Source organism: Anomalospiza imberbis, chromosome 3, assembly GCF_031753505.1.
Source record: "Anomalospiza imberbis isolate Cuckoo-Finch-1a 21T00152 chromosome 3, ASM3175350v1, whole genome shotgun sequence".
NCBI classification, from domain to species: domain Eukaryota; kingdom Metazoa; phylum Chordata; class Aves; order Passeriformes; family Viduidae; genus Anomalospiza; species Anomalospiza imberbis.
In genome coordinates this window covers 92,432,364-92,453,204 of record NC_089683.1, presented here as the reverse complement: position 1 = coordinate 92,453,204, position 20,841 = coordinate 92,432,364, and the positions used below count along the sequence as shown (strand labels likewise).

General features: G+C 38.9%; 1 protein-coding gene across 3 annotated transcripts in view; it reads right to left on the bottom strand.

Annotated features, from left to right (window-relative positions):
• Positions 1 to 20,841, bottom strand: part of LPGAT1 (lysophosphatidylglycerol acyltransferase 1) — a 60,036-nt gene that overhangs the window by 17,086 nt on the left and 22,109 nt on the right. For all 3 annotated transcript variants that reach the window (XM_068185754.1, XM_068185753.1, XM_068185755.1), the window contains 3 exons: positions 15,205 to 15,323; positions 10,823 to 10,918; positions 8,417 to 8,690 (listed from right to left, as the gene is read on the bottom strand). In XM_068185754.1, the coding sequence (XP_068041855.1) occupies positions 8,417 to 8,690; positions 10,823 to 10,918; positions 15,205 to 15,323 (489 nt within the window). The remainder of the gene's footprint in view (positions 1 to 8,416; positions 8,691 to 10,822; positions 10,919 to 15,204; positions 15,324 to 20,841) is intronic.

The following is a 20,841-nucleotide window of genomic DNA, read 5'->3' as shown; positions in this document are numbered from 1 at the left end:
ATACTGTGGTACACGGAATAGAACAAGTTCACTCACCAGGTTTGAGTACAGTCACAAGACATCTTGGCCCCAAGGTCAGCTGCTTCCCCCCATTGACCAAAAGGAAAAATCCCAAATTAAACATCCAAGCTTCTTGGTCTGCACTTCAAGCACATTTGCACCTGGGCCTTTCTAAAAGATCACTGATGGTGCAGCAGCCATGCAGATCCCTCAAAGGTTCTTAAAAATGTGAGTTGCAGGATGAAGAGGAAAAGCATCACTTTCAGGGTGTACTCAGGGTAAGAAAGCAAGGAACAGAAGGTGGTCAGTTTTCACAGTGGGGAAGATACTGCACCCACAAGGTTCCCGGAGAGGTTGACACCAGTACATGTTCATATGCTGCTCAGCTCACTTAGAAACTGAAAAAAGGATCAAAGAAGGTGAAAATATTTGCTATTAAGATGAGTAAAGAGAATCACATCTGTGGGTCCCTTCCAACTCAGGATATTCCATGACTCTATAAAATCTGAATATAAGTTACAACCAGCAACAGTCCAGGTCATCAATCAATGTCCTCTCTGGCATGTCTTCAATGCACAGGTTTGCTAAGAGCAGATCTGCAGAGCAAACCAAGAAGGAAGGCCACATTGCCAAGATGGCACTTAGAGTTTAGCCTGTGAATTTTCTCTCTGTTCTGGAGCTGTCTTGTGATTGAGGTCACGTTATGCCCAGGCCAGCAGAGTAATACTCACTTACTGCTCGACACACTAGTACAACAGTATGCTCACACCACATCAGGCAGTATCTCCAAGGATTAAAAAAGCTGACTATCAGAAACAGCCACCCATGGGCAAGTGCATGCAAGAAGTGTTAGCTTTTAGTACAAAGTATAGTACTCTTCAAGCCTGCAGCAGAGAAAGCTACAAAAAAAAAAATGTAACAGAGGTTGACAAGAACACTGTCAGCACCAAGAACATGTATGGGGATTGACTGTTCACCATCCTTCCCAATACAAGAACAGACATTCAAAACTCAGCCAAGAAGAGAAGTTTTCATAGCAAACAGAAAAATGATTCTTTGTGCAGAGGGGGTGAAAAAAAAATGTTGGGAATCTCTTGCTAAATGATGTCAAGGATGCCAGGAGCTGGTATCAAGAGGGAACTGAGAAACCATGGAGGGTTAACTAACCAGGCAGAAACCCCCACCTGGCTTGGGAAACCCACCACAGGAAACTGTCAGAAGCTTGGAGAGTATGTGGGATAAATATGATGCCTGTTTGCTGAGTTCACATTCCTTCTCTCTAATCCACCTGGAGTCACGGACAAGATGTTGGGCTGGACCAATGTGTGGCCTTGCCCAGAGTGGCCACTCTAATTTTACAGATCTACCACACACCTGAAGAGACCTGCAGCACTCAGTCTGAGCAGCACCCTGAAAGCCACAGTTACTGACTCCAGCTAGAATGTACATGCAAGGACTGGCTTGCGAGTTTCTACTTGCATTTAATTTCATTTAATTTGCATTTAATTTAATTAAGTATGAAAAGAAAATTACAGCAATGCTATCACATGTATCTATCAATTATTTTAGCAAGCAGAAAGTGTTTTCTTGGTGTCTGCTCATCAGTGGAGTTGTACTGCTTCATTACAAATGAAGCAACATTTGTTAGGGTTAGGGACAGGACTAGACAGCATTTCCTAAAATTTAGATTATGAGTTCTCAGCAGCATGAACATACTATTCCTAAACTTGACCCAGGGCAAGCTGCAGAGGTCAAGCTGAAACATTCAGTGTTACCTTCTGGAAATATAGTATTTTAGAGCCCTAACAGACACATGAAATGAGAACTGGAGGCTGCAGGCTTGCCAGCATCATGACAGAGTGCTTGTCAAGTCTCTCTTAAAAAAAGCACTAACTACAGAGTGCTTCATTTTAAAAGCAGCCATGAATCACAGAAGAGCCAACATGAAATTAATATTAAATCAACAGAAGTATTAATTTAGAAATAGATTTTGAAACAAAGTCATTCAAGTTATTATTTCCCAGATGTAAAGCAAAAATGGATAAAGGCAAGTAAATTGCCAAAGTTAAATTGCCTAAGTGAGTAAGCAACAAAGATCATTAATTGCAATGAAAAAGTGCCAGATGAATATGGGCACATTTTCTAATTATTTACAGTAAAGTGTTTCAAAATTATTTATTCAATATTTAGCTATATTTAAAACTGTTCTTTCAGTGGATAATGGTTTGCACTTCAATAAGGGAGGACTCCTGCAGTTCTCTGCTGCGCTGATTTCCTACCTTCTGCTTCTGTGGAGAGAGCTGGTGCAGCACTGGATTCTTCAGTCCAGCTCCAAACTCTCCTCCAACCCTTTTCAGGGCAGGATGAGGGAAAAAAACAGACAGCCCACCAGAAATCCCAGGCCAGGAAAAAAAAGTTCTGACAGCAACATCAGCCTCTACAGACCTCCTCTTAGAGCAAGCAGGTGTTAGTGCAGCTACCTCCACGTGCTCTCAAATCACAGTATTTGTGCTTGCTCTGGTTTAAATTAAGCCTTACATAATCATCCAAGATATGTGACTGCCAAAAAAAAAAAACCTACATCACCAAGGATTTAGGAAAATTAATTTTGAAATACATCTTGTATTTTTTTTTTGGGGGGGGGGGGGGGGGAGAGTTATACTATGTTGCAACCTGCTCATAAGCAAATTTATTTTAAAGCCCGGGAGCTCTGACAGATCCTGAAATTGGAAAAGGAACTGACAATTGCACAAAATACAAAGGAGTGGTACCTAAATATCTCCAAGGATGCTGTTTTCAGGTGTAAGCAGACCTTTAACCAAAAATAAACCCAATTACTTTTTTAAATGGAGTGCATTAACAGGAGCTCAAACCAAAGACTGCTGCATTAATTGTAACATGGTGTGAATCTCAGGTCTGGCATTTGTACCTGAGAAATCAGGGAGCTGCATACACCTGTGCTAAAGAACTCCTCTCACCCAGCTTGGCTTGGCCAACTCAGCCACGCCTTTCTGACAGCCAGACTCTTCCAACTTTCTACCTACCATTAAAAGACTCTTATCTTTCATTTCTAGTACTTGGTGAAAGACTGAGCAGCCTGACTGTCAGAGACTTCAGCAGAAGAAGCTGCTGCAGTGGCCATGCTTAAGCTGATCTCCCCAAGCACTGTTTTTTCTTCTGTGGTGTCAGTCTGCGTGCCACTTCCAGCACAGGTGGAAGATATGGATTTTCACACTGCTTGATAATGTAAACAGTCTGATTATTCTAAAATAGCACATAAACCTTCTGAACAGGCCCACAGGCACCTGCCCTACACAACAGCACCCAAACCATGCAGCAGTGATGTGCCTTAATGTGAATGGTACATACTTGCCTTTTGAGTGCTAAGACAAAACTGAACAATCACATGGAACAACAACTTTCTGGCCTAGACAAAAAAAAAAATCAAAAGTAAAATTAAACAGCTTCTTAACTTGTTTGTGGTCTTGGGTTTTTTTCCAAATCATCAGCAGAGGCAAATCTTCACAACTATTTTCTTCACTGTGGATTCAATGATATTAAGCTGCAGCATATTTACTTAAGAAGCAACTCATCATCAAGAGTCTTCAAGGCACTCAAGCTGTCATCCTCTAAAGTCCTTTCACAACAGATACTTGACTGTCTACAATCACAAATTTATGGTGGTTCAGAGCTTCTCCTCATTCCCCCTCTCTGTCCTCCCTGGGGTTGCTATTTCCTGGGTCAACTCAAGCTAAATACCAGATCACACAATGTACAGAACCCCTCAAACCCACCAGCAGACAGTTAGTTTTGCCACTGAGAAAAAGAATAAATCATAGGCAGATTTCAGCAAGAAAGCTTGCCTCCAGCTGAGCTCTGGATGGCGTCACACTGCCAGACTGGATTCAGAGTGGGAAAGAATGCGCCAGCCAGGTGTGGACCTGAGGACTGCAGCTTGCACTTGGAAAAGAAAGTATTTGTTAGTATTCAGGTGTGGTTTCCTGAACACTTGCACCACTCTAAATGCATCCAAAGAGGCTGTTGCCTTTCCCTGCACAGCAATCTGTTCTTGTAACTTGTCCCTTGTTCTTTACTTGTCCTTGTGTAATCAACTGCATCACTGACCCCAGAATTAATTTTTTTCTCCAAAGATTAACTCTCAGACTGAACATATTACTCATCATTCCAAGATTTTGATGCAACAAATCACCTGGAACAAAACAAGAAGCCTTTTTTACAGGGGGAAGAAAAAACAACAATCAAAAGCTTTCTCACATATTATTCAAGTCACATTCCTCATGTAACAGCGAATGAAAAAGTTAGGTTTTTAAAAAAAATCAATTATGAAGTTCAATTTACAACCCTGCAGAAGTGAAAACTGAATTTCTCTGAAAGAAACAGCATCAGAACTGAATGTACTCTGCTGCATTTGAAAACAGTAAGGTAAGATTTCAGTATGGCTCTAACTACGCTCATAGTAACCTCCTATCAGACAAAAAATTGCTGCATGGTAAAATAAAACAGACCTTAAAAACACACTAGAGCAAGTTTGATCAAAAATAAGTTCTGGAATGTGCATATTTGAAGAACAATAGCTCTAAACTCCTTTGAATTGTCAGCTTTTGGCATTTAGAACATTTTGTTAGTCCTGAAACTCAAAAAACCAATTCTTATCAACTGAAGAAACAGTGTATTTGCAACCATGTAAAAGATTAAGTGTTGTGCTAAAAAAAATTTAAAAAGCTGTAAAATACCCCTGCGAACACATCCGTAGGTCACTACAGGGTTAGGGTGATGATGGCTGTTCATCAAGTGTTTTTATACTGCCCCTATTTCTGTTCTGTACTAAAACTTTCTTCTGGAATGCGGGTGCTGGCAGCAGTGCTGGCCCATCTGTCCCACCTGGAGGCTTTCATCAGACATCAGAAGTACCTTAAACTTTCTTTTCAGGGACAGACATCACTTACCTACATTCTATGCATTATTTAGTTTCAGCAGTGGTCATGTTATCAAATGATTGTACTACCTTTCCTATGTTTTTCCATCCTTCTATTAATTTAGGAACACAATGACATAATTTTGTTAAACTAAACTAGAGTTCCCAAGGGCAGCAAAAGGAAAAAGCATTTCAGTAACTTAATTTAGTATTTACCAGCAATAAGTTAAAATTCACTCCAATGAAGGTTGGTACTTGGGTTTTAAATATGAAAGAAACCTGTTAAGAGGAAAAAATTATGACAATAGAGGCTGCTTCTCCTGGAAAAGCCCCTGATAAGGAACTGATCACTTGAAGTACAAGAATTATCTAACAGTATTAATTGTCTAGCTCAGGAACATTTGTTCTTCCTGTCACTTTACAGAGGAAGAAACAGCTACTAAACTGTGCTAAGTTCATTACTAGCATAAAAATAAATTGAAAAGGCGATTGTATATTCAGGTCATAATTAAGACTAATGAATTTTTGGGGAGGTTACTGAACCTTGCACTTCTCAACATAAACCCACCTCTACCAAGGGGATGCCATAAATCAGATTAGAGACCTTAGAGCAGGGCAGATGATGTAGCATTGAGCTACAATTAGCCCAATTCTTGAACTACGACTTGAAGGCCACAGCTTCGGTGAGATGTGACATACAAAAGCCAGCTGGGCTGAGGAGCTGGGGCATGACACAAGCAATCAACTGTATCTGACTTGGTTTGTGTCAAACTGTGATAACAGTATATTAAGAATGAACCACCTTTTATTACAGTTTCCTTTGTCATCTTTTCTTCTTTCACCCAATTTAACACATCACTCCAGCTGAGAAAATAGAATGGTATCAAATTCACAATGGCATAAAAACTACAAGGATCATTTAAAATGAATTAAGTACTAATAAAATGACAGCAGTCAAGAACAGAACTGTGTATGATGACTCAACATTAAAATAGCTACCCAGGAAACTCAACAGGAAGGGGACATAATTTTTGATGAAGAAAACTCTTAATCTATAAACCAATTTACCTAAAATCATGTGGGAGAGGAAGGTGAATTACCATGAGTATCAATAAAGCTTGGTGGAAACAAAAAGGTAGAATATGATGGAGTAGAAAGCTTATTACAGTAAGCTGAATAATAGGCAACCCAGGACTCCAGGAACATTGTTAAGATAGTATAGAGCACAAGAAATGCAGCAGATGAAAAATGTGTCCAGCAAACCATGAAGTTCAAGTGTGATGCTTCTGATAAAGAAACCACTTTCCAAGCAAAGGAGAAGAGTTATAATGTACAAAAGGTTTACAGGCAGTCTCTACACCAGCCACTGGCAAAACCTTTTCTCTGTGCACTACACCTGGCTCTAGCACCCACAGCTTAACAATGGCCACCTGAATAGGAGGGAAGCTTGATTTCACTGACACGTTTTTTTAATGCGATTAAAAAAAGGGAAAAGATGGAAGAGATCAAAAGTAAAGCTATCCACTAACTTTGTTAGACTTCTAACTTTGTAATATAACCATAGCAATTTATAGAACTATATTTCATTCAACTGAACAAACATTTTCTGACATGGCAAGAGACCAATAAAAGCATTCAGAAAGCAAGAGATGAGAGGAAGGATCTTTTATACAAGACAACATCAAGAACTATTTCATACATCTCTGAAAGGTAAGTTTTACAATGCTGGAAATATTTTTGTGAGCTTAAAAGAAGAGAGGACATAAAAAACCTTAGTGTCACAAATACTACTTTTTCATAGCATATAAAATTTACTTTCACTTTTCTTTTTCATCCCTTTTAGTACATTTTCAAGTCCATTACTATGAAAGAGTGACAGCTAAACCCACACATTTCATTCCTATTTTTGCCCAATTATCTTTTCTTGAGTAGGATGGACAATATGGTTCCATTTCATTTCCGAGAGAACTCCTTTATTTTAGTACCCAGTTAGGTCCACTACTATCAAATGCTCATTTCTCTAGAGTCTGAATGATGCCACTCAAAGAGGGAAAAAAAAAAAAGGAAGCCAAGTTTGATGTTCAGCTAAGTTGATAGCAACCTAAGAATAGGAAAATTTAAAATTGGTATTTGACAAGCCCTTTTGGTCTCCCTCCAGAACCAGACAACTTATAATTAATTTGGGAACTTCTTACTCTCTCTAACTTTTTAAGACAGCAAGAAATAGAGAAGGAACAGGCCAAACTTTTCTCCTCAGAAAAACCCAAACTTTTAAACAAGGAGCAGGGTATTCAGTTTCTCTCTTTTAAACCTAAAATGTTTTATGACAACAAGAGCTTTCTTCAGCCTTTCTTTTCTGAATGTAGCCTGACAGGAAACACTCTGGTGCATTCCACAGCTTGATTTTTCAGCTCATTTTAAATCCTATCTTCACCTCTCCAAGAACATAATTTATTTACTATGTTGACAAGAATAACTTCAAAACTAAAAATCTGGACGCAATTTCTGTACAAGGGTTCTTGCTAACCCTGAGATTTGAACTTCAGACAGAAAATAATCCAAAGTCTTCTGGATATGTGGCTTCATTAGTAAGGATCTTTGTTTCAAATTGCTAAATGATTATCAAAATTTGGCAGTGGAAACACCAGCCCCACCCATCAGTAAGAAACTACCACAACCACCCAATCCATTGTTTCTATAATAAGTGACAAAAATCCACAAGGAAGTTAAGAAAGATCTCACCCTGATCTCCAACATGCCAAGAAGTTAATTTTAAAAACTGAGAGACTAAAGCACCACGTCTCATAACTACAGCCAATATTCATACCCATCTATACCCTCCCCTATAGCCCAGGCATCCCAGAACAATAATGCTGCAGGAATATTCTTAGTCTCTCATAACTCTTCTGACATGACAACCAAAACAATCCTTCAAATCTAGTGATCAGTGACAGTGAACTCCAGCAACAATGGGGACAGGCAACACAAAGATCTGTACAGAACAGAAGAACCTGAACTCAGTGGAAAATAGTTCAGAAGAAGAATAAAGTATACAGCAGTGGATGCAAAGAAACTTCAAAAGCCTGGAATAAAAATATTAACATAGCTAGCATATTCCAGAAATACTTTTACTATAGTTCCATGCTGCCACAAACCACTGCAAACCATCAATCTTGCCAAAAGGAGAAGATCACCTTCTTGCTCACTCTGGCTCACCTATTCCAGTATCTGTGTCACTCATCATGTGAGCCAAGCCAAGCACTCATGCAGCCATACCACAGAATAAATCAAATTAAAACTAAGGTGTTTTTTTTTTTGTCTCAACATCAAAAATAAAGTTAGCAGAACTAAAACTAATTATGAAAACATTTTTACAATTTATTTGATACTTAAAGAGACCAATTCTATACAATGTTTTTTTTAAACTCAAATGTTTGACATTTAATTTGCTTTATACCCATATAGTGAAGTGATCTTTACCTTTTCTCACAGCATCTCCACCTGATGGAGCTCCATTTTCTTGTGGCGCTACAAGCGTGTTCAGAATTACTTGTGTTGCCCCAAGTCTTGGCAGGGTGACATGCTTAAGAAATGGCAAATTATTCTTCTTGGCAAATGCCTGGCTTGTTTCTCTTCTTTTCCTAAGAAAGCCACCCTCTGGAAATAAAACAATCCATTTCCGATTGCGGCTCCTGTAATATTTTTCTAGATGATTTTTGAGCAACACAAGCTGCTGGTCACGGTGTGTTCTCCCCTGTAAGGATAAAATATTATCTAAATAAAATGACTGTTTAAAAGAGATAACATCAGACATAATTATTATACTTCTAAGGTTTCTCTTTTTTCAGACATACAAATAAGCCCCTGAGACATTAAAAAGCAATGTTCTCCTTGGAGAACTCTCCTTGGAGTACCTACTGGAGGTCTATAGACCAGGTCTCAGCTGGGTTACCACGGCCGAACCACAGACCTCACTCAGATCTGCACTCTCCAATGACTCACTCATTTCTCCTTTTTGGTGCATTAGGACAACTTCTTCACTTAAGAACAGTTAAGAGTAACAGTAACAGTTAAGCCCTAATTATTGCACAAATATCTTCAGGAACAATCTTTCCTCTTCCCATCTCTGCATGCACCAAGATACCAAATTTTCAGAGGAATCTATTTACATTAATTAGCATTTTTGAGCGCTCCAAAGTAACTTTGTCAAATCACTCAAAGGATTTGAGTGGAGAAGGGCAAAATTAAAGCTCTCCTCAGAAGAGGTGATTTTAATTCTCTAAAATGGCAACAAAACTGCCACAAACATTGCACTGTTTGGTGGTTAGTTGGGTTGGTTTTTTTTTTGGTCAGAGGAAGAGGGAACAAGTGAGGTTGAATGAAAGACAGTATTTTACTAAAGATGAGTTTTGTGAAAGTGCTTCTCCTACATTTAAGTCTCACCATTGCAATTACTTCTGACTTGCCACATGAGGGAAGGAAAAGGCTCTGCCTGCTCATCATTATGCCATTATAAAGCAATATAAAAGTCCTCAGTTAAGCCAGTCCTTTTGTATCAGACCACAGGACTCCAGGATAGCACAGTAGTTAAGAGCAGTGAATAACCATCCAAATATTACTAGAGCCTGTCTAGAGTTAGGCAAAGGACCATTACTCACTCACATAAAGTATTTTGCCAAACCCAAAGGCTAACAGCCTAGAAACATTTTATTTTCATTTGGCTTATCTTCAGACTCACAATGACATCACTGTATTGGTGATGTTGTCTATGTGAGCCACTTTACAAAAATGAGGAAAAGCCTTACTTTTTGCAGCTCAGTGATGGTTTGGTTTTGTAACTGGAATTGCAACCCCACATTCAGAAATCATAACTAACAAGGTGACAGCCCTGTGTACCTCAAAATGTGCATACTGTAAATTCTACCTATTGGAACAGATTTATATTTTACAAAACAATCCAACCCTGCTCCTTCCATCCATCCTCTACAATAAACAGCTGAGTGCCTCTAGAGACCTCTGTTTTCTAACTATGCCTCTAGTGTTAGTGAATCTCACTTCAGCTGTGTACTGCTGTAATTAGGCATTTCTTTATTTCATTCTGAGTAAATTAACTTCTTCTGTGCAATGTGAAAATTCATTAATTCTCTCCGGCTCTCCATACATTTTATGTTCAGACAAATGAGTAAGGAGAGGAAAGAAACATGTATGATGGATATTACAGTTCATGTAACTGGCAACAGGTTCATGCTTTTCATCGGCCTCCTGAGTTTCTACTTTTGAGAGTTTGATCAACAGCCACCAAACAACAAAAAATCTTACCCAAACTGTATGAAATCATCGGAGGGTCTCACTCACTAATGTTTGAGATGCTGAGCTCAACAGACATTCTTTCCTAATGCTCAAATAATAATTAACCTTCAAGAATCAATAAATTACTATTTACACAGGTCCATCACCACCTTAAATTGATTCACTACTATGTCACCATCAAAAAGGAAGGTCCTGTCTTTCCTAATTTGAAACTTTGAAGCCGGAAGAGTGACTTAACCAGACAGACTCTTTGCATGGCTTCAAGGTCACTAAGGAAACATGAGAGGTGTGCTCAGAAACAGAGATAAAAAGGACTGCCCATGCATTTTGCTTGTACACCTCTCTCATAATAGGCTCCCTTCACCACTGGATTCCATCATCATTTGTGTCTATGCAAATAATAAAAATAGCATGGAAAATAAAGTAGCTTCAGAACAAAGACCTCCTCAAATATACACTGTACAGCACAGCTATTTCATCGTGCAAACCAACCAGGAAGTGGTAAGTCAGTCCTGTAACACCACGATGCTCCAAATATAAAGATAAATCAAAGCAGTATTATGTGTTTCCATTTACCTGTCTTATAAAGAAGTCTCCATGGATTAGAGACACAATGCCAAAGTTTGTATACTTAAAAATATGGTCCATCAGCCACATCATCTGACGGACAACCTGAAAAGTAAAAATAAATTTTAAAAATTAAAGAATTACCAAGTGCAGAGAATGATGAATTAGGTATTTACTGATCACATTCTTGTCACTCTTACAACAGCAATAAAACTAGCAAATAAATAGAATAAGGTCCTTTATGCCCAAAATACAAAGCAGCACAGGTGCTGTGCTTCTCCCTCAAGAGTAGGATTAAATAGCTGCCTTTTTGTTACGTAATATACAGTTCTACAATATTAGCCGTGGCAGAGCAGCCACTTGTCCCAGTCAAGCAGCACAGTGGGAAGGCAAAAACAGAGGTTGAGCCGATCAATTCACTTGACTATCACTTCTTACAGGACAGTGAAGACAGCTACTTTACCTGTTCAGTCCTTAGAGATTTAAAATAGAGAATTACTCCCAACAAAGTAAACAACAGAAGGAAAAAGCTTCTTTTCTCATAAGGTCTTTTTCCTCTATCTCTCCTACATGTAGTTTTTGAGAGGGGTAGGAAGTGGTTCTCCAAAACTGGAAAATCCAGCATCTCTTACATGTTCCAAATCATAGGCCAGGCTGCCTTTTCTCTTCCCTGTGTTATGAGGCCACATCCCGACTGACCCAAGTTCAGTGACCCTGAAGTCATGTCAGACAGTACTCTTCCATTTACCAATATCAACAAACAACATGAAGGACTGTGACATTTCCCTGGTGGTCAGATGATCATTCAAGCACCTTCTGCTTTGCATCTTTCTCATGCACTTTGAGGCAAACACGAAAGAAAGCAGCCTAAGAAATAAAGATAACATGCTATTATCCCTTCCTGTCTGCCAGTGGCATTCCTTACTAGATGCTACACATCCAAAGGACCAAAGGCGCACTATGTATTTGCGAGTGACAAAAGACAAATTAGTTCCTAGATCCAATGCCTTACTTGAGACTAATTTTGCTGAAATTGTTTATCCTACAGCTATCTCCAGGCCTGTGTTAAATTAAAGTGAGGATCTTAAAGCCAAATTCTTCTCTGCAGACATTAGCATTCTTTCCATTTCAGTAAACTAAAAAGCTTTATGGGAAAAAAAAACCACAAGAAAGAAAAGATGTGCCCTAAGGAAAAGTTTAAAAAAGCATCATCAGAGGTGTTACTGCTCATCAAGGCACTACAATAAGCTCATGCCCATGCATCACCCAAAGGTGACAGGCTGGTGTAGGGAACCACATCCTTTGATAAAAACACCACCAAAATTTCACTAATGATGATTTAGCCTGCAACAGTACTCAGGCCTGCCAGTGTTCATCTACTATTTTGGCATTTTGACAACTGTTGTTCTATTGTATCAAGCAGAAGTTAAACCAACATAATATATTTTATTGGAGGAGATAAGGAAGCTTAATACTCTGCTTTGCTGGAAAGAAAACATGTCTTTTGAGGAGTCAGCACTGGTCCCAGATGTTTCATGGCAATCCTGGATGAGGAACTCTTGCCTAGCAGTGCTACTGCTTCTCCCCTACCATACTACTTGATGCTGTCTTTTTCTCTAGATAATGGTAGCTTTATCCTGCAAGTTGATCACTGCTCTTCAAAGTCTGAAGTCCATCTCACCTTGTTTTAGGGCTTCTAACTAGCATCCCTGAGCTTCCCCAGTCTTCCTGAGGAGTGATGAGATTTTGTCAAAGATGAGTGTGACATGCAAATTACAACTGAGACACACAGTCTGCTGTGTGTGGGCTACAAAGAGACAAACTTCAGAGCCCAGTGATCATAAATCTGCCTGTAAGCCTAGGCAATGGTAAGAAGTACAAAGAGAACAGTATTTTTATGTGTGAATGAATATATACGCATACTAACATACCAAGTCAAAAAGCAGTTCAAAGAATAGGACACACTTGTCTGCAGTCAAAAGGCAAATGAGATTAATGGACATTCATTTTATTCTGCTAGCAAGGGCAGAATAAAGGACACTGCAAAATTTTCTTGGTAACTCTTCTATGTAGTGACTCCTCTATTTAGTATCCTCAGGAATAAAACAACACTTATGAGATGAGCCTCTTATCGCTTGCATTTCAAGGAGGCTTAAACAAAGACATTTAGAAGTATCCTCAAAAAAATTAATAGTCGTCAATGGCTTCAAAGAACTTTTGGATGCCACTTCAGGTCCTTTTTCCTTCATGGTTAAGTAAGTTCAGAAGCTAGAAAAAGCTTTTACCAAAAATCCAGGTGCCTTCTATTCACAGGCCCACTTTCACTTCAGTCTACACAGATTTTGTAACAAAGCAACGTGGATAGACTGACTTTCATCTTTCAAGCACCTGTAACTTAACAATGAAACCTGAGAAAGTACGACTTGAAATCTGCACGCAAACCACTGCAAGCTGCACTTTTGTCCCCACTGCACCCTTCCTGGCACTGCTTTCTGCTACAAATCAGAAAAAAACCCCACATATATCAGTGCTAATCCTGTCAGAAAGCAGCAATAGCAGCATTTTGACCTACTTCTTTTTGTTAAACACATAACCTTCAATATTTATGAGACCACAACTTACTTAGTGAATTTTTTTAACTCTTACTTTCACAAAGAAATTGGAACAATTTCTCAATTTACTAAAGGTGTAATTAGGTCACTTCTAGTTCACCTGAAACTTTGCTGTCTGGCTTATATTATGGTATCATGTATTAATCAAATAACGCCAATCCAGTCCTTCCACTAAAACTCTAATTTTTAGCTAAAGTTCCACTTCTCTAATGAGAGATCATTTTTTTCTTATTCATGTAAGTGAATCTAAAAAACCAGAAATACCTCAGCACATGTATTTTATCTTACTGCTTTGTGAGACTAAACTGTCTTAAAACAGACTATATTCTCATTGGTATATAAGGCTTTATAAAATACTAGAAAAAAATACCATCATGGCTCCTGACACCACCCTTGGGAAACACTGTCAAGTTACAAGACTGTCTCATGAGTTTGCCTCACTACATAGAAAAATCCAGAACTTTAAATTGAACACTTCTGATGCCTTACATTATTTTTTTTTAAGCAGCATTAAACTAAGTGCTTGCAGATTACATCTGGTTTTGGTCTGTACTGGCTGGTAAAAGGAAGCAAAAGAAGTTCTGGACTGGCACAAGCTCAACCCTCCTAAACAAAACCAAAAAAAAAAATCTTGAAAATTACAATCTTCCTGACAGCTGAATATCAAGCTTCTGAAGGAATCCATGTTAAGTTTAAACTGGATTTAAGGAAAGCTGACTAATTTAAACATTTGCATACTGTACAATGACTGTTTTTGGACAGGTAGGTTTATTTTTTTCCCTCCAGTAATTCCACAGTCACACTAAGTAAAGACAATTCTCTTTGGAAATACGAAGCATGCTATTTAAAAGCACTAGTTACGGGTAAGCATATCTTTATCAGTGATTTACCATTAAAAAATGGTAAATCACTGATAAAGGTAAGCGCACCTGTAACTGTATTAATTTGCACTAAGAATAACAGTGCCAGGTACCAATTGTGCAGATGCAACAGAAATCAGTTCTTGTTTCCTTGTTTCTTCAGAGTATGATGAAGGAAGCAACACTAAGATGCTTCAAGAAGACAACTCTAAGACAGATACAGCTGATGCATTTTGTCAGCTTGACAGGTATGCCTCCTACCCTTTGTAGCCTAATCATGCACACATGCCCTTCTTCCTGATTTGTATAGAAATCCAATCTCCTGTTTAGATCCTATACTCTGGTTTCCACACCTTAGATATGAATTTTCTGAACAGCAATGCATGGAATAATTCACATTAATTACACATCTCACCAAGAAATCCTTAAGGGCTTGTGAAATAAGAGCTCAAGCAATTTTGACCTTAGCTAGGTAACCTACCTTTGGCATACCCTCATCCTACCAAAATCCCATACACAGCTTGCTCTAACTTAGAGGAAAATTCCATGCTGGAATAAAGTCATTACCTGTGCTGGTCTGAGCAAATTTGGCTTGAGCTGCACAAAGGCATGATGTGAGAGGAAAAAGTCAAGTACATGATTACTTGTGAGGAGATCTGCTTCCCTCTGTGTTAACCCTGACTGGATGCACAGTGACTCAACTCACATTTGACCTTCTCCAAAGACAACATTCAGGGTCTATACCTGCTCCAAGCTACTGGCTGTCACACTGGACCACATCCAAACAAAAAGCTCCCTACTGAGATGACCTGGTGGGTTAACAGCCCAAAGTGAGCCATTAGGGCCACGCAGGGCCACCGAGCAGTCCCGAGGGAACACAGCACACACGGCAGCCACCCCCGCCCCGGATGTAGCCTACCGTGCCTTTATCCTGAAGGCACATCATCAGAGTGCAGACGTCACCCGTCGCTTGGTGGTTCACCAGCACCATGGCTTCATCTTCTGACACTGCTTTAACATCATCACCCCATTCCACTACTATTAAAAAAAAAAAAGGTAAATTTAACAATGAGAACATGGAAATTTTTCCATCAACAAAACAACTCCACACCCAGACTACAATCATAAAGAAACCTACATGCTAAATGTCAATTTATATTGGCACATAGCATAAGGCAGGAATGTTAGCAAGACTGTTTTTCCAAGCAGGGGGTGTCCAGCTTAGTTTGAAACAGCATGCGCAGAATAAGAATAAAACAAAAATACTCTATCAGAACATGTGCACAGAGATTGATCGTTTTGTGTCATTATAGCATTCTATATTTAGAGTCTGAAAATTACATAAGCTTTTTGACCCGGCTTTTGTATTAATCTATCTCACCTCATTAGATTAAAAACAAAATTATATTGTCAATTGTGGGTTTTGCTGGCTGGGCTTGTTTGTTTTTTTTAAACTCACCAAGTTTTTTTTTTTGTTTCTACACTCACTATTATTATTCTACTCCAGTAAAAGCAAAACAAAAAAATCTGTATTTGGATCATTAGGCTTAAAATGCTACGTTAAACAAACTCATTCATTCAAATCTAAACAAGTTAGCTAAAGGCAAGGAAGTGGGTTCAGAAAATGCTGCTCGGATGACAGAATGTATTAGTTAATACTTTACAGACCAGAGACCAGATGCTCCAGCAGCAACAATGATGTCAGAGGGAGGATACAGTTGATTATCATCCAACACTTACACTGACTATCAAAACCATGCTGAGATAAGGAAGAGGGGTTAAAATTGATAGTTCCATCATCATGAAGTAAGTAAGTGGAGAAAGAGAAAACTGCCTCCCAAAGAACACAGAATGGGAAACTAGTAAATGTGTGCTGTAAACTGAAGACCAGAATCACTCTGAGTCAGATAGACTGACTGGGTATGTCTAATGCTGCTACTGGGGCAAAGAGACAAGCGAGTAGAGTTCTGTCTTTCTTCAGTGAGAAAGATGGACACTGCAATGCAGGGTAAAGGGAAAGGATGGAGACAGGCAGAGGAGCTCTGTGAAGTTCCAAAAGAAAAATAAGATGCAGTGCCCATGCATGTAGGATGTAATTTTTTCGGTCATTGCTCCATACTTAAGTGGTTCCTACTGGCTATTATTTTCAGTTCTGACAACAAAGGGAATATTTCACCTGCACTACTGATTCTTTTGTACTGTTAAAATTCTTCAGGCAGTGAAAAACTCTCAGCACAGGCTAATTTACTGTCTTTTAAGAGATGGTTTAACTGATGCAAAGGTAATAGGCTACGCACTGAAGACAAGAAGCAATAATCCATGCATAGCTTCCCTGTCCTTAAGAAATTAGCACCACACTTTTGAAATTTGCCACTTTATTTCTTTCTAACAGCTCCAAAATTAATATGGAATGGAGAGAACACAAAATAAAAAAATAAAATGCTGTATTTGGTCACAAGTAGGTAAAATCAAACTAGAGATATGAGGGGGAAGAGGATTATTCATTCCATAACATTCAATCTCCTTTCCTTTCCCTGGGAAAGCTAAATACAGATCTTTCCTTATTTTTCTCACCATGAACTTGGAAGAGCCCCTTTATCCCTCCTCCTCACTATGTGCAAATTCCCTGCGATGTCCTCTCTCACTCCATGAACGCTGGAACATGCTTGGCCATGGCGGTCGTAGTTGACGCGCACCTTCCTTATCAAGTATTTCGCATATCTCACTATGGCAGCATCCCACTGAGCAAGAAACTAAGATGAAATGAGAATTGTTTAAAAGGGAAATGAATCAACCACATACTGACTTTGAAATTATCACTTCAGTGTTTCTATTAAGCAGCCAATATGCAATAGTCCTACTGAACTGTGGCTTTCTAAAAGTAATAAAAACTAAGCAGTAGATATATCAAGTATCTACAAAATCACAAGTATCACAAAATCAAGTATCTACACAATCACAATCACAATTTCTCACAAGCAGCTGTTTCCAAATAAAACTATTTTATTTCTAGATCACTCAGAGAAAATAAATGCATTTCTTTACTATAGATATTTCCCTGGAACATAGCAATTTAATGCTAATAACTTTAGCTGTGTAACAGTTTAAAATTAAGCTCTTCAAAAATGATTCAGAGATCTAACTTTACAATTGATTAAAATGAAGGTCATGACTGAAAAATTCAAGCCACGAGAAGCAGCACACAATTGAAAACAACTACAGAGGAGAACTTATGAAGCTAATTTGCTATTAAAAAAGTACACTTTTAATATACTAGGTGAAGACTAATGTCTGGCTTTGAAGCTTTTAGATAGGCCCAGTTAAAGAAATACAAGGGATAAAAACTTCTTTCATTACCTATTTTACTTACTGTTGTTAAATACAAGAGGGAATAAAAGAAACAAGCAGCCCACAATGCACTAACAAGTTTCAGCTGAGAAGTAAGAAAAAGGTGAGCTCTGTGATCCCATTCCAAACGCAAGGTGAAGAAAAATGAAGTTTGATTTAATTCCTCAACTGATTTACTCCACTCATTACACCTATCAACCAGCCAGGCTAACAGCTCGGCTCCTGCGACTCAGCTGACAGGTAGTGGGTTATTAAATCCCAGAGTACCAGCTGGCCTTCCTCTAGCTTCTTCCCCCTCTGTCATTCCTCCTCGGGCAATCAGGCTGTCTCTTGTGCTTAAGAACGCTTTATGGTCAATTGATTGACCTGATTATCAAGGAGAACAGAATCACTGTGTTAAGTCCTTCATAGAGCATTTCTGGATTGAAAAAAGAACAGCAAACCACAAAAGTGTGCAGAAAAACCACCGCCATTACTACAGTTTTTTAAAGAAGAAAAAACCAAACCCTCAAGTCTCTAGAATTTTAAGTTCACTGTGTCCCTTTAAATTCAGTGGGGAGAATAAATGCTTGTCTTCAATTTTCTCCCCACACAAAGGAGAACCTTTTGCTTTAAGAAATACTTGCACTATTACATTCCTCTACTGCAGTTGGAAACACTGAAATCAAAACCTCAGCTGCATGGCAGCAGAAGCAACAACACTGCTTTGCTTCACTGTAAGAAGACAAAAAACAGCTCAAAGACAAATATTTGTCACTTGGGGGCCTGAGATCCAGCAAACTTTCCTTCACAGCTTCTTTCTATTGCCAGAGCACATTTTTAAAAGAGAGCAGTTCTGTGTCAGCAGCCTGAAAATAGTTAGATTTCTGCAAATGCAGTTTAACATAGTAAAATAAAGTGAGGAAAGAGCAGGAAATCATTTTAAAGTGGCAAGACAGAAGTGACGTAGCTTAAAGAGACTTCACTTGTGACTTCAGGTTATGAGCAAAAGGCTTCACCAGAAAAGGATAAAGACAAGACTACTTGCAATTACATGAGCCCCAGGACAGAAATATTTATCCTTCTCTCATAAAAAGAAGTCCAAGATGTAGAACATTAAGAAAATATTTCATGTCATGAGCTGCAGACTTAGCTTTTTGTGAGCTAATTCTTATAGAGCTTAAAGAAGAGCCCAAAAGTAATACATTTTTTTCCAAATTTTTACTGAACTATATTACTAGCTACCCTGAGTTCTCAGAACACTTGGCTACTCTGTAATCATGTCCTTAATGTAACTGTCTGTATGCAAGTGATGCTATGAATAAATATTCAAGCACTTCAACTACAGTATGTCACTAGGCTGAGCAAAGGACTATTAATCTAACTAAACATTCACTAGATTTATTTTATAGTTTTCAATATACCTGGAAGAATGGCAGTCTACTGATTTGTGCAACTGCCCAGACATTAATATGAACAACTTAATTCTGCATACTGTATTTTAAAACTTAAAAAATGCTCTGAAATTTTTATCATCTCTTCTTTGTTATAGTCCGTAGTTTCACTACAGTGTGTGCCCTAAGAATTGGCATAGATCTCCTTGGCCTCAAGACAACTTAGTCCTAATTTATTATTTCAAAAGGCACTGAGTTTTAAAGACTGACATTTTATGGCAAGGTCAGGAAAGTCACCTTAAGCATTCTAATCATAACTACTGAAACACATATCACCTAAAAGTTACAATATATGTAAACACGTAAGTGATTTGGATATCCACTTTATTTGCTATTTAGACCTGAGTCCACACAATATTCACAACTTTCTCTAGAAACTGGGAGAAGTTAAGAACTTCCACACAATCACAGAATGGGTAAGGCTGGAAGGAACCACAGTGACTCATGCAGTCCAACCTCCCTGCTCAAGCAGGGTCATCCCAGAGCACATGGCACAAGATTGCATCCACACAGTTCTTGAGTATCTCCACTGAGGGAGACTCTCCACAACCTCTCTGGACAACCTGCTCCAGTGCTCGGTCACTGCACAGTGAAGAAGTTCTTCCTCATATTCAGGTGGAAATTCTTGTGCATCAGTTTCTGCCCACTGCCTCTTGTCCTATTCCCTTCAGATACCTAAGATTGATGAGGTCCCCTCTCAGTCACCTCTCTCATCTTTTCCTCCTAAGAGAGATGCTCCAGTCCCTTTATCATCTTTGTTGCCCTCCACTGGACCAGCTCCAGTAGCTCCATGTCTCTCTTGTTCTGAGAAGCCCAGAACTGTACACAGCACTCCAAATGTGGCCTCACTAGAGCAGAACTGAGGGGCAGGGTCACCACCCTCAACCTGCTGGCAATGCTCTTCCTAATGCACCCCAGGACACCGCTGGCCTTCTTGGCACAAGGTGATGCTGGCTTAAGGGCAGCATGCTGTCCACCAGGACCTTAGGTCATTCTCAGCAGAGCTGCTTTCCAGCAGGTCAGCTCCCAGACTGTGCTGCTGGTGCACAGGGTTATTCCTCCTCAGGTACAGGACACTGACTTTTTACACCCATCCTTAGGTTATTTTTCCTTCTGATCACTTGCACCCATGTCACAAGACTTCATGAAAACTTGTTCCAAGAAGCTGTAGACTGGCAACTCTCAGAACTGAACAGAACCACCTTTAGTCAATTGCTTGGAAACCTTCAGCAACAAATAAACAGCATTACTGAGGAGCAGCCTTCCTCAAAAGCCACCTTGCTATCTAGCAGAAAGAATGTTATTGTTAGGTATTCAGCAGTGACTAATGCCTGACAACCAGGTTTCTATGTTTTAAACATCTCCCCTCTTAGTCAAGCATTTGGCAAGTTGCAATCCTGCTTTACTGTTATTCACAAATGACGCGTCAAAGCATGTTTCAACTGGAGTAACCATGTACAGTTGTTCAACTCATTTGTCTCTCCTTAATAGATGGGATTCTTTGATAGCTGGCATTACGAAATCCCAGAAGTGATGCCAAAGGTTAAATACTACTTAGATGTTTTTTACCCTTCACAAAAAGGTTAAGGTATTTATCTCTGAGAACTGGTTGTCTACACTGAAAAAAAGGAAAACAAAAAATGGACTAAGCTAATTATCATACAGTTAGTCTTTTACACTTATTATGCATGTATTTTAGGGTCAGAATATATTTAAAAACACCTACATAAAATCAGACATATACTACTTGAAAGAGAAAAATAGCTCTTCTTATC